This window comes from Centropristis striata, chromosome 13 (assembly GCF_030273125.1).
Source record: "Centropristis striata isolate RG_2023a ecotype Rhode Island chromosome 13, C.striata_1.0, whole genome shotgun sequence".
In the NCBI taxonomy this organism is placed as follows: domain Eukaryota; kingdom Metazoa; phylum Chordata; class Actinopteri; order Perciformes; family Serranidae; genus Centropristis; species Centropristis striata.
In genome coordinates, this window is record NC_081529.1 from 13,837,845 (window position 1) to 13,852,246 (window position 14,402).

Here is a 14,402-nt window from a genome sequence, read left to right on the forward strand (position 1 = left end):
AACGACGTGCATAACGAAATCCCACAGTTAAAATAAAACACCAAGTACGTTATATATTGATTGTAGTAATGGATATAAGTGACTATTTAGTATTCGGGGAAACATTTGTCATACGCTGGAGGTGTAAATCAGCAGAGGCACCACGATAAGATTTTATCCCGATACTTGAGTCACGATATATTATTGCGATTTAAAGCATTATGCGATATGGTGAGTATTGCAATAAAATATACTGCGATTTTAACTGTTAAACAGCATTTTGTGTCCACAAAATTTTATTCAATAATTGTTTTGTCAATAAGAGAAAATTCTCAGTCTATTCATCTCACTTCAGTCTTTTTATTTCTCCACAATGAGAGTCAAACCCACAGACTGACCAACAAAGTATTCAGTCAAATTGAACTGAACTGATATCAAACATGTATGGACGACAACTGCAGCATTTCATCAAACTTTCCTCAACTTTAAGCTTCACTGCTCTGTATAGCTACGATTCATCTGTGTCCATGAAATTACGTTGCGACGGAGTCATATACCTGGTTCCAGTGTCTTTAACATGTAGCTAAAACCATTGTAACTTTGCGTTATTTCGTCAACTTTCCGACAATATCCTGACGCATGGTGATACAGATTCCTTAGATTTTCTAGTGTATTTTTGGTCTGTTATTGTCGCCACAGAGACAAGATGTAGGCTAAGTGTTGCCATCATGAACCTCAGTACAAAGACATCACTGCTTTGCTTCACATTACATTATCTTGAAAAGCTACCACAGACTTTCCGATCAATGGGCGACTGCTCTACCAACTGATCCACAGCCGCTCGACGAACTATATGATTTTTTGAGAGGGTCACGTTTGGACATCCCATAATGTTTTTTTTGCTATTTTTGGACAAACTATACTACCACATGTATCAACAGACTATAATTGAAAATTAAAATTTCACCATCTTTGACCAAAAAACATGCTATAGTATGACTTTTTTGAGTGGATGTAGGGTGCCATGGTTCAGTATCGATGAACGCAGTATCAGGAGCTGCCATGGTCAGGGATTGAACCACCGACCTTCCAATCAGTGGGCGGCTGCTCTACCAGCAGAGCCACAGCCATCTGACATTTTTTGAGCAGGTAATTTTTGGACATCCCATGATATGTTTTTCTGTAATTTTTGGCCATATTATGCTCTAACATCTATCAACAGATTATAATTGATCCATTTTAAAGATTTTTAAAAATGACGATTTTTGGTGTTTTTTCGCTATTTTTGGACAAACTCTACTACTACATGTATCAACAGACTACAATTGGACTTTTAGGCTTTTTTGAAATTTGACCATTTTTGACAAAAATCCACATACCATAGTATGACTTTTTTTTGGTCAGGGATCTAACCACAGCAGTGGCGGTTCTACACAGGGGCCTACAGGGGCCACTGCCCCTGTAAAGAAGTCTTTGGCTCCTGTGTCAAATTGATAATAAAATGATTCATTTATAACGAACAACGGAACAATTCTTACCTATTTTTTGTTCAAACAATGTCATTCTACACAAAGGAACCCAGAATCTGTACATTGTATAAGTTTAATTGTGCAATAAAAGCGTGTGTATATATAAAAAAAGATCATTCTCACTGCACTTTCAAAATAAAAAAGTAATTGTGCACACAAATGAGAAATGTCATTGTCAAACAAAAATAATTGTTAGTGTTGGTCAGTTAGTACAGTTTCAATGTATGTGTCTTCCAAATATACTTATTTTTTAATTAGGTAAAATAAAGGTTTTGAATGCTTAAAAATCATCTTTGATGTTTTTTAATGTGCCCCTCTGATTAAACACTGGCCCCTCCTTGGCCCCCACAGTTAAATTGGTCTAGAACCGCCACTGACTTTGACTACACAAGCTTAATTATGTAGCTTTCTAGCAGCACAGTTAAATTACATAAAAGAAAAAAAATAGTGTGCACAAGGAACTGTGGTTTTAAGGTTTCACCTCAACATTTTCTTTCTCTTATAAAGTTTTACATGGTGTGAATTGAGAGTTTTGTGTGTGAGTGTATTTCCATAAAGCACTTTGTTTTGTTTCTGTTCAGGGAAAGAGCAATACATCTGCCTCCTGTGTCAGACTGGTTGGTCAGTGTGGGGGTACTGGATGGAAGGACTTCCGAGTCGTTATTGTGGCTCCACATTAATGTCTGTCAGGATATGTTGTTTTGGGGCATTTAGTGCCAAAAAATGCTCTGCCCTCTATTTAAAAGCTGATAGTTTTTTGATTATCTTGTACAAATGAATGACAAAAATGCTAAATAAAGCATAGTTGTGTTTCATTTATGATTTAAAAAGTACATTTTTGACATTTTATAGTATGCCCTACTTACTTCTTTAAGAAATAGAAAATGTTCTCTAACTTACATGAAAGCAAACACATAATTTGATGAACTTAATAGTATTTAGTTTACCAAAATTCTTTGTGTAATCATTTAACCCTCTGAACCCCCAAAAAACTGTTTTTTTGTTGTTCTTGTTTTTTTTGCTCTTTTTACTATTTTTCTCTATATGCCCTTGTCTTTATATGCAATATACAAGCCCTAATGACTTAGAATAAAATGGAATTTATACATACACAACACATTTCCAAGTTCCTAAAAGTGTCTTGAATGTTGGAAAAAAACTGGGTCGCCACATGCTGTACATATTGAACTATTAGCAATTTTTTACAATCTCTCCTGTCCTCTCCTCTCTGCTCTGTGTAATCAGCATGCTGGTATCATCTCAGCAAAATTAATCATAGCTCCACAGTTTGTAACGGTATTAACTTATTCCAAATTGTTTATTATTGATGACGTTTTAAATGAAACATGTAGAATTTAGCGATTGACAGAAATATCAACACTCTAAGCTTCGTTTTTGTTACTTTTTTAACTGGAAAAGTTCATAATCTATAATACGTTCAAGGACAGTCGGAAAGTTCAAATTTTTCACAATAGTGCCCGTTTTTTTTTCTTAGAAAGAAACTGTACTTTTGGTGATGCTTTAAAGAAAACATGTTCAGAGGGTTAGTGATTTTGTCATAAATATTTAATGTCACAGATAAATTTGACGAGGATTGACAGCATTGCCTGTTTGTGCTAGCTTAGCACAAAGTCTAGAATCACAGGAAGCAGCCAGACTCGATCAGAAGTGGCTTTTTAACATGTCTGCTTCTTTTTTAACTTTAAATAAAGCTAGAATAATGCCTAGCCTTTGTGCTAAGCTAGACTAAACACTAACATAAATTATTGTGATATGCAGTTTCTTATCCAGCTCGGTTAAAAAAAAAATCTGTGTTTGTCTTGACACTGCATGCACAAAAATACAGATAGCACCTTAAACACGCTGTAGTCAGTTAGACCTGCAGCTCAGCTGGATAGGCAGTGGTACTTCTCATTAAAAAGGCACATACAGGTCAACATGAGTTGAAAATGCAACAGATTCAGGCCCTTAAATCAAAGAAATTAAACCTCTAAGTATTTTTACTGAATCTTTTAACTTTGGTGGCTCAGTAACACATTTGGCTAAAACAAACCTCTCATAAAATCATAATCTACAAAATAAAGGATGACAGCATGAGTAGAAAAACACTTCCCAACTGTCCAACCCCCCAAAAAATTATAGAAAACGAAAACCCCTCGCTAAAATCCACATCATACATAAAAATAGTTTAATGGTTTTGGTCTGCTGATCAGTGTCCATCCAGAGATTTCTTCTGAGCAGCTGTGTACACTCACCGTTACCTGAAGTTTCATTAACTGCATCTCCTCCAACAACACAGTTTGGACAACATGTTTCCTGGGTGTAAACCTGTAAATCTAATCAGCAGTGGGAGTGGGACGTGTTTGTCCGTGTAGAGACGTCCTGTGTCCTGTTCATAGTGATGGCTGTGTCTCAGACTGCACCTGCAGCTCTGTACCAGGATCTGTGGGGGGCTGAGGAGAGCTGCTGTCTCTCTCTGTCTCTGTTGCTGAGCCCTCCTTCGTCCCGTCCTCCTTCGTCCCGTCCTCCTTCGTCCCGTCCTCCTCAGCTTTCTGTTTGTCTGCCTTGGTCTTGAATCTCAGTCCATGACCTGTAAACCAAAGTTTGGACTTTAATGGATCTTTTACAGTGGTTGAAGGTAACTAAGTACATTTACTAAAGTACAGTTTAGAGGTACTTTTACTTCACTTGAGTATTTTCATTTTATGTAACTTTATACTTCTACTTTACTACATTCTAAGGTAAATGTTTTTTTACTTTTTACTCCACTACATTTGGCTGACAGCTTTAAAAATATCAGTTTAAAGTGATCAAACATTTCTTTAGATTAAACCTCATAACAGTATATTTAGTGGTTAAAATGAGCCCTATCTTAACAAAATTAAAGCGCTTACTAAAATGCATCAATACAAATAGTCATATAATATATTTATAATATATAAAACATTCGTGGGTTCATTCTGCATAACGAGTACTTTTACTTTTGATACTTTAAGTACATTTTGATGCTGATACTTTTACTTCGGTAAGTTTTGGATGCAGGACTTTTACTTGTCGTGAAGTCATTTCACAGTGTGATATTAGTACTTTTAAGGGATCTGAATGCTTTTTCCTCCACTGATCTTTGAAGTGAACTAAAGTTGTGACCTTAAACCTTAACAGAGCATTCAATGTGTGCCATCAATCAGTATAAATAGGAACACAGTGATAAGCAGGTTTTTCTGACTTTTTAGATGTTAAATGTGTGCAGTATATTGTTGGGATACATGAATGATAAAATGAAGAGCCCAGCAGCTGACTGGTTTCTGTGTGCGGTACTGACTCGGGCAGTCTGCCACCTCCTTGTAAGCCTTCTTCTTACAGCAGCCTCGACACAGGTTGAAGACACATTTATTTCCCTGCAGAGCAAAAGAAACCATGTCAAGACTGGAAATGTCTTTGGTAAAGGAGTTCACCGCATGCACACACACACACACTATACTGACCTTTGGGTTCCCACATTGCTCACACTTGATATACTTGGCTGTGGGAAGAAGAGGAGGGACTTTAATAAGTTATAGAGGACCGGCTGAGTCTGAGGTGAAAGTGACGGTTGGACTCACGTTTCTGCTCGGGACAGAAGTTCTTGTTGGGGTTTCGCGATCTCTTCTTCTGCTTGTTTTTGGAGAGTGTGTCAGTGGTTCCGTCCGAGTCCTCCAACGCTCTCTTCTGAGACACGTTCTTCTTCACATCTGAACCCTGGCTGTTACCATTGGCTACGGGCTCCTTTGGCCTGTGAGATGGACAGAGCAGAAGCTGCTGTGAGACTCAGCAGACAGTAGAGTGCTTGGTGTCTCCTCTGTAGTGGTATGATAACCTTTAATCTTTATTCTTCCTCTTTTTTTTTTTAATTGTTATATTTATATTTTATATTGTTACCTATTTTGTTCATTGTTTTTTTTTTCTTTTATAATCCTATATATTGATTGTTTTTGCAATTGTTTTGTAACTTTGGAGCAATCTGGAACAAGAATTTCCTTCAGAATAAATAAAGTTCTATCTTATAACCAGGTGAGAGTGCGTCAGTCAAAAGAAAGATAAAAAACTCACACTGGTCTGACGTACGGCTGGCAGATCCAGTGGGGGAACGGCAGGCCGCTGTCCTTCTCTTCCACATCCTTTTCTTTGGCTATCTCCTCCTGGACACACACAGACACAGACACAGACACACACAGACAGACACACACAGACACACACAGACACACAGACACACAGACACACGGCTAAATGAAGGTGCAGATTCACATTTAGCAGACGCTTTTATCCAAAGCGACTTACTGGAAAAAAGGGGAACAATCAAGGTATAGTGCAATAAGAGCCATTAGTGCAGCAATGTGCTAAAGTGCTAGTACCAATTCTTTAAGGAGTAGAATTGTCGTGTGGTGCTTGGAGAGAAGATGCTCTCTGAAGAGCTGGGTCTTCAGGAGTTTTTTTTTAAAGGTAGAGAGGGACGCCCCTGCTCTGGTAGGAACTGGTAGTGTGTTCCACCAGCGGGGAACAATAAAAGCAAAGAGTTTGGATTGCCTTGTACCAACGGGGGGCATCGCCAGGTGCCGTTCATCGGAAGATCGTAACGGTAGTGAGGTAGCATATGTCAAGCATTTGAATCAGGGCGTTCAAGTAGGTAGGAGCAGTACCAGAGACAACTTTGTAGGCCAGCATTAGAAATTTGAATTTGATGCGGGCTGCAACGGGTAGCCAGTGGAGCTCGATGAGCAGCGGTGTGACATGTGATCTTTTTGGCTGGTTGTAGACCAGGCGCGTTCTGAATCATCTGAATCGGTTTTACTATGCAGTCTGGGAGGCCTGTCAGGAGGGCATTACAGTAGTCAAGTTTTGAGATGACGACAGCTTGTGTCAAGAGTTGAGTGGCATGTTGAGTTAGGTAAGGTCTGATTTTTATGATGCTGTAAAGTGCAAAGCGGCAAGACCAAGCAACCGAGGCGACATGACTGGAAAAGGTGAGTTGGTCATCAATCATCACACCTAAGGTTTTCACCACCCTGGTGGGGGCAAGACACAGGGAGTCAATTTTGATGTTGATGTCGTGGTGTATTGTAGTGAGAGACTCCTTCCACCAAGATGTACCACAGACAGCCACAGGAAGTAATTCCGGCCTGTGGTCATCTGCCGTCTTAACTCACCTCTCAGAAGGTCAGAAACTCTGAACCTGGATTTTTAATCTGTTAACACACTTACACTTCTTTTTAATCACTTCTTAAAACCCACTTTTATGATTGCTTTTATCTAATGTTTTATATTACCACTCCTTTTTACTTCTTCACTTTTTCTTACTCCTTCTATCTTTTATTTTCTGTGTATGTGAGAATGTCTTATGATTGTTCCTGCTCTGTCTCTTATTGTTTTTCATTTAATGTAAGAATTGTTTTTAGCCTTATGGCATCACTCTCGTTGTAATTAACTGCTCTCTGTACTTTGTAAGCTGCCGTTTTTAAAAGGTGCTATATAGATAAATGTATTATTAACATTATTATTACACCTTAGAACTTAATTTATTATAATTTATTGTCACTTAATTACTTGTGCAATAATAGTTTTTTTTCATAAGTTTGTGCATTTCCTCAAGTCTATATTTTACTATTTTTGTGCTTGTTATACATATATAGTTTCTATTTCTTTCTATTCTTGGTTGGAGTAACTGGAGCGAAACCAAATTTCCCTCCAGGGTTCAATAAAGTCATTCTGACTATAATTTTGTGTTCTCCATCACAATCTTTCTTTAGCCTGAATAATTGTCAAAACTTGCTTCTGATGTCAGCAGAGATACCTTTTATTCCAGGTGTGGTGTGGAGCCTGAGGATCATGTGTGTGCACATCAGTGGTGGAAAAAGTATTCAGATCCCTCATTTAAGTAAAAATACTAATACCACACTGTGAAATTACTCCACTACAAGTAAAAGCCCTACATTCAAAACTTACTGAAGTAGAAGTACAAAAGTATCAGCATCAAAATGTATTTAAAGTATCAAAAGTAAAAGTACTCCTTATGCAGAATGGACCCAATCAGATTGTTTTATATATTCTAAATATATTATTAGATTATTTGTATTGACACATTTTAGTCAGCGCTTTAATTTTGTAAAGACAGGGCTCATTTTAACCACTAAATATACTGTTATGAGGTTTAATTTAAAAAATGTCTAATCGCTTCAAATTTATCATGTTTTTTATGTTAAATCTTGACTTGTAAAGCTTGCGGTCGGCTAAATGCAGTGGAGTAAGAAGTATAAAGTTACATAAAATGGAAATACTCAAGTAGAGTACAACAAGTACCTCAAAATTGTATTTAAGTACAGTACTTGAGTAAATGTACTTAGTTACATTCCACCACTGGAGCACACACACACTGCAGGTTAATACCAGGTGCTCATTTCATCCAGCACTGTGTGTGTGTGTGTGTGTGTGTGTGTGTGTGTGTGTGTGTGTGAATAAGAGTGTGTTTATAGTAAAAGCAGTAGAAGCGTCTCTCCTCTCTCACCTGGCAACGCAGCCTCAGCTGTTTGCTGACACCGGCCAAACCCTCGAGGGTCTTCACCTTGGCTAACTCTTCTCTCAGGTCCTGGTGGATCTGTAGCCTACATGCACACGCAATAAACACACACACCACAAGATGTAAAAGGTGCATAATCTCAATGAAAAGACATTGTTGCTTTATAGAAAACATTCATGTTACAAACTGATCCCAAATGTGTTCCCAGAACAGACAGAACTACACCACACTACACTACTATATGGCAGAAAGTCAGTGGACACCCCTTATTATTGGTGCACAAAATCCAGACGGATAGACTGTGCTTTCATGTGTCACCGAATGAAACCTTGAAATTTACTGCCACCCCTCTAGACCTGCCCCAATCACCTGCAAGTGCTCTTAATGTGAGGTGGAAGTCTCTCGCAGCAACAACAGCTCAGCCATGAAAGAGCTGCAACCTCACAGAGCGAGGTCAACACGAGCTAAAGCTATGACATCACTCAATACAGAGTTAAACCTGTATCTGGAAGCAACATCAGCACATGAACAGTGTGTTCCTTACACCACCATGTGACCGAGCCAGGCAACAGCTGGAGCGGTGTAAGCCACAACACAGCTGGACTCTGCAACCTGATCCACCATCTGACAGTCTGGGGGACCGATCTGGGCTCGGCAGAGAATGAGAAGTGGAGTTCTTAATGCTACAGCATGCAATGACGTTTTAACCAATTGGGTGCCTCCAGCCTTATGGCAACAGTTTGAGGACCCTCTTCTGTTCCAGCAGGACTATAAAGACATCGACTCCATCAATACATTCTATTCATTTGTGAATATCTTCCCATCGATTAAGACTTGGGTTCAGATCTTTATCACATGATTGTAATTAGGGCTGGGCAATATGGCACAAAAAATGGTCACGATATATTTTTTTCATATCGTCCGATCTCGATTATTATCACAATTTTTTATATTGTTTTTAAACTGCCAGTTTTTAAGCATCTGTACTGAAAACTAAAGGAAGTGGAGATTAGTTCAATATTTAATTAACACACGAAGTAATTAACAAAGCAAATTAAATGAGATGAACGTCGAAAAATATAAAAACTATTTTTACTCAACAGCAAAACAAATGTAGAAAAATATAAAATAATGCAGTGAACTACTTTACAGTCCTGAGTGTTTTGCAGGTATTACGAGCCTAATTTTTCCTTTTGGAATGTTGCTCGTACGGCACAATGGCCACAAAAGATGACAAGGTTGATTGCTGCTTTGGTCTGGTGGCTGCATCGCTAGTAATCGATGAACTGTTAATGCTACGTGTGCTGAGTCTGCTCGCATTTTCATGCTTTCCGCACAATCACTTGGGTGGTACTTTGTCAAATGATTATACAAATTTGTTGTTGTCAGAAAGTCCACGGTGTTAATGATTTTCTAACTTGTTTACTGAACTAAGTTCCATTCAGTAATAACTTGTTTATCTGTAAGTTTTCATATGTCCCACACTCTTGAATGCACCATAGCTGTTTCAACGCTATTGAATGCACCATACCTGTGTGTGAAATGCCGTGCTGTGAATGTTAGTTTTCTCTCGATACAGCGGTGGATAGATTGTAATTTCCCAACATTCACCTGTACCTCCCTGGTTTATTGCTCCAAGTCATGGCTGACATTTATTTCGCTGCCCTCAGCTGCGCATTTATCTACAGGTTCAGTCTTTCTGTTTACTTCGTTCGAAACTTACAAACAGTAGTGGAGCAGGAAAAGGTCAACTCTGATTTTAAAATCATTGAGGACATGTAAATAAAGATGAACATGAGCTACTAAACCAGCATCTGTTGCCAAGGCGATAGTAAACATGTATTGTATCATCGTTGATGTAATGTACACACACACACACACACACAGACATACGTGTGGTGCCAGAGCTTGAAGAGGTGGGCTCGTACGTAGGACAGAGTGCAGGGAGGATGCTGCCTCACCACCTCCAGATATTCCTCCGCCATCTCCCACACTGGGGGGCTGCATCCTTCAAACAGTGCTGGGTTGTGGAGGTTACCCTCTGAAAATGAACACAGAAATGAAAGTTTATTATATATAATTATATGAATAGCACCAACAGTGTCTGGTGAGAAAGTGTCTTGTTTTGTCTTGTTAACCTGCACTCATGACTCCCTGTACTCCTGTCTCCTGAATGCAGCGCTCCACATCACTCAGGTACTGAATGTTGCCGTTTGCAAACACTGGGATATTGACCGCCTTCCTACAGCAAAAACACACACAGGTATTATAAAAAATATTGTTGTTTGCATGCACGAATACCCCTTTTCGACCAACCCAAACCTAGTTCTAGTGCTGGGCTGGTGCTGGCTCATAGTCGGTTGAACTTGCAAACCGTCTCAGAACCTTTTTGCTTTTCAAGGGGCCAGAGAACCACGTCATTATGTCATTGTATACGTTTTCTAAACCCCCTTGCTGTGAGGCAAGAGTGCTAACCACTACACCACCGTGTAAGCCCTGGTCGTAAACAGTACAAGTTATTAGTCTTAGCCCACTGGAACAACTGGTCAATTGTTTATGTTCCAGATGAAAAACTGTGCATGTGATGATGGCAGCTTACCGTACTGCCATGATGTGTTCCCAGTTAGCGACACCTGTCATGGCGCCTTTCTGATCTTTGGTTCGGCCGTGCACCGTCAGCAGCTGGGAAGAGATTGGACAAAGTTCAACTTTTTTTTTTTTTTTTTTTAAAGCTTCCTAAAAGTGCCATCTGTAAATACAAGTATTTATAGATAGATATACACTCACTCGCCACTTTATAAGGTAGACCTGTTCAAATGCTTGTTAATGTAAATATCTGATCAGCCAATCACATAGAAGTAACTCAATGCATTTAGGCATGTAGACATGTTGAAGACGAGCTGCTGAAGTTCAGAGCATCAGAATGAGGAAAAAAGGTGATTTAAGTGTCTTTGAGCGTGGCATGGTTGCTGGTCTGAGTATTTTACCAACTGCTGATCTACTGGGCATTTCACACACAGCCTTCTCTAGGGTTTACAGAGAATGGTCTGAAAAGGAGAAAATATCCAGTAGAATATGCAGAAGAGCATCTCTGAACCCACAACATGTCCAACCTTGAAGCAGATGGGCTACAACAGCAGAAGACCACATTGCCACTATATTAGGTACACCTTGCTAGCTAATAAAGTGGCCGGTGAGTGCATAAAATAAGCTTCAATAAGCCAGCATACCTGACAGCCAGCATTCTCCAGCATCTGAGCATATCGGACCGTCTTGTCCATCTCCTTGAACACACGGATCTTGCATGTGATGGGCACGGACAGCTTTTCATTGGCTAACCTGACTGTAAAGCAGATGGAGTGTTAGGTGACTGGTGACTCATGGGCACTACACTGATGTAAGAAACTGGACAGACAGACGGACTTACCCATTTTCTCTAACAGCTCCCACTCGTCTTGCAGGAACACTCCATAGTGACCTAAGGAACAAACATTAGAAAGTAGAGGTGTGAATCAGCAGAGGCCCCATGATATGATTTTATCCCGATACTTGAGTCACAATACGATATTATTGCAATTTTAAGCATTTTGCGATATGGTGAGTATTGAGTCACGATACAATAAATTGCGATTTAACCGTTTAACTGCATTTTGTGTCCACAAAATTAAATTCAATTAAGAATCGTTTTGTCAAATAAGAGAAAATTCTCAGTCTGTTCATCTCACTTCAGTCTCTTTATTTCTCCACAATGAGAGTCAAACCAACAGACTGAACTGAACTGATATCAAACATGTATGGACGATAACAACTGCAGCACTTTTTCAAACTTTCCTCAACTTTAAGCTTAACTGCCCTGAATTTTTTTGAATGAAACATAAAAAATAGTTTAACTTTGCAGCGTTTTTTCAATAACTTCCCGACACGATATCCTGACACATGGTGCCTATAGATTCCTTAGAAAATCAAACGCCTGAAGGCCCGCCGGAACGCAAAATATCAATACTTGGCGGCCATGAGTCTATACAATATCGCGATACTATGTTGTATCGATTTTTTTTTTTACCCCACCTCTAAGTACAATACATGTTTACGATCGCCTTGGCAACAGATGCTGGGTTAGTAGCTCATGTTAGTTTCATCTCCATATTATCAATGATTTAAAATTATTATAATTTCAATCTTTTCATAAGAACAACCATGTGATTAAGAAATGAAGCCACGATGTAATTGATGGAAAGATATTCACAAATGAGTAGAATGTATTCATTAGAGGTGGGTAAAAAAAATAAATACAGCATAGTATCGCGATATTATATCGATTCATGGGTGCCAAGTATCGATATTTAGTTTTCCGACGGCTGGCAGTATTTTCTCTGTTTCCTTGTTTTTGAAATCGGTGGCCATAGCAGGCTCACATTTAGGGATACACTGGAGGATATTGTGTCGGGAAGTTGTCGAAATAACACTGCAAAGTTAGGGAAAAATAGAGAAAATGCTGTGTTTGATATCAGTTCAGTTCAGTTTAACTGAATACTTTGTTGGTCTGTGGGTTTGACTCTCATTGTAAATAAAAAGACTGAAGTGAGATGAATAGACTGAGAATTGTTGAGAATTTATGCTGTATCGACCCCCCCCCCACCTCTTTTAGAAAGGTTAGTCTACCGCAAGGCTGGCATCCGTGTCTTTTTCTGATACAACCACAAGCAGAATTCACACATTCATTTCTGGAGTTGCTGTGTGTGTGTGTGTGTGTGTGTGTGTGTGTGTGTGTGTGTACCTCTCTTAGCGATCATCTGCGGACAGCCCAGGTTGAGGTCGATGGCGTCGCAGTAGTTCTGAGCCAGCAGAGCTGCCTGAACGAACACCTCTGGATCATTGGCACAAAACTGACACACAGGGGAAGCCAACACTGTGAGGTATCACATGAGGAACAATGGAAGATGCCCAGTTAATAAAACCATCATCATCATCCTCACCTGTGTGATCAGAGGTCTGTCCTCCTCACACACCTCGCTGTAGAGGTTTTCTCTCCTATAGTTGGCGTCACGGACAAACACCTGAGCGTGCAGCATGGGGGTGTAGCAGAGCTGAGCGCCGTGCCGCCGGCTCAGCAGGCGCCAGGCCAGCTCGCTCTGGTCCACCATGGGGGCCACCACGAAGCGTGCTTCTTTCAGGGTCTTCTTCCAGAACTCAAAGCCTTTGAGCTTGGCCATCGCAGCTGACTTCTCCAGACCAGGAGGGACAGAGATGCATTAAAGACCCTGCAAAAAGAGCAGGGCCACACAATGCACACATGCATGAAACTTAACTATTAACAAACACGATAAGACCTGTTGAAAACATAGTTAACATGCAACCTCTCACTACCCAAATTCTTCAGATGTTAGTGTTTGCATAAGACTTCTATCTAGTTTGTTGTATTTCAGCATGTTTGCTTGTTTGAACCGATGTTATGTCCTTACTGGTTTCCATACTAACTGGTTGCCATACTCCTGTGTGCAGGTGTGTTCTGCCTCAGTTAGCAGATTTGTCACATATTTAATAAACATATAACTGGCGATTTCCAGGTCGCATCTCCTATGTACTGTGGATAATATTGTTGCATAAGTGAACACTAAATCACCTACCACCTATGAATAAAAAGAAAGCCTGAAAATATAATGTTTGCAAGATCGATTAGAGCTGGATTTGAATTCACTACGACAAAATGTAATCATCCATTAACCATCACCTCTATAGGTTTATTAAATATGTGACGAATCTGCTAACTGAGGCAGAACACACCTGCACACAGGAGTACGGCAACCAGTTTGGAAACCAGTGAGGACACAACACCGGGCAGAAATATGAACTTTCACAGATATGCGGGTAGCAGTCTGACTCTGAAGTGTATCTTCTGACATGCTTGACTTCCTAAATGCAGCTTTAGTAACAGAAATATATTGTAAGCAGAGACACGTTTCCTGACGTTTTAAAGAGCGAAGCTGACATGTCTTTCCTCTCCTTTTTGGTTGATATTCTCCCCTGTCAGCTGTGTTAGCAGTGTCTGTAGCTGGTAAAGCTAACTGCAGCACATGATGAGCACCGCAGGAACAAACTATCAAGAGTTTACACAACATTCATCTCCAAGGATGTTTGTCTGGCAGCGCGATGCTTTCCTCTGCTCATACACTAACTGAACTGACCGATATAAAACTCAAGAGTTTGTTGTTTCACCTGTAATTCTGTCAGATTTGTAGAGTATTTCTGGCGCAGCACTTTCCAGATGTGTGCAACAGCGAAATAGCACCGGTGGGAAACATTTCCGACTTCTCCTTCTTCTTGGTCATAACGGTTGGTATGTA

The 14,402-nt window shown here is 39.7% G+C and overlaps 1 protein-coding gene across 3 annotated transcripts; it reads right to left on the bottom strand.

Moving 5' to 3' along the window:
* Nucleotides 1-3,056: 3,056 nt before the first annotated feature.
* On the bottom strand, nucleotides 3,057-14,402 carry dus1l (dihydrouridine synthase 1-like (S. cerevisiae)). 3 transcript variants are annotated; one of them, XM_059347723.1, is made up of 14 exons: nucleotides 14,275-14,402; nucleotides 13,035-13,319; nucleotides 12,836-12,944; nucleotides 11,486-11,536; nucleotides 11,289-11,401; nucleotides 10,658-10,740; nucleotides 10,197-10,300; nucleotides 9,952-10,099; nucleotides 8,047-8,143; nucleotides 5,598-5,686; nucleotides 5,111-5,280; nucleotides 4,994-5,031; nucleotides 4,831-4,906; nucleotides 3,057-4,098 (listed from the first exon to the last, which is right to left on the bottom strand). In XM_059347723.1, exons 2-14 carry the CDS (start codon nucleotides 13,269-13,271, stop codon nucleotides 3,902-3,904), a joined length of 1,512 nt encoding a protein of 503 aa, XP_059203706.1. In that variant the 5' UTR covers nucleotides 13,272-13,319; nucleotides 14,275-14,402; the 3' UTR covers nucleotides 3,057-3,901. The 3 variants fall into 3 exon arrangements, with proteins under 3 accessions (XP_059203706.1, XP_059203707.1, XP_059203708.1); XM_059347724.1 differs by having other exon boundaries at nucleotides 13,035-13,280; nucleotides 14,275-14,368; XM_059347725.1 differs by lacking the exon at nucleotides 14,275-14,402 and adding an exon at nucleotides 14,027-14,200 and having other exon boundaries at nucleotides 13,035-13,280.

Bases quoted from the DNA above. Each gene is read 5' to 3' on its own strand.
- dus1l (XM_059347723.1), bottom strand. From the start codon at position 13,271: ATGGCCAAGCTCAAAGGCTTTGAGTTCTGGAAGAAGACCCTGAAAGAA. The intron at 11,537-12,835 runs GTACACACACAC...TTTGTTCCTTAG, and splicing joins GCAGATGATCGCTAAGAGAG to GTCACTATGGAGTGTTCCTG. The intron at 11,402-11,485 runs GTAAGTCCGTCT...TCTGCTTTACAG, and splicing joins GGAGCTGTTAGAGAAAATGG to TCAGGTTAGCCAATGAAAAG.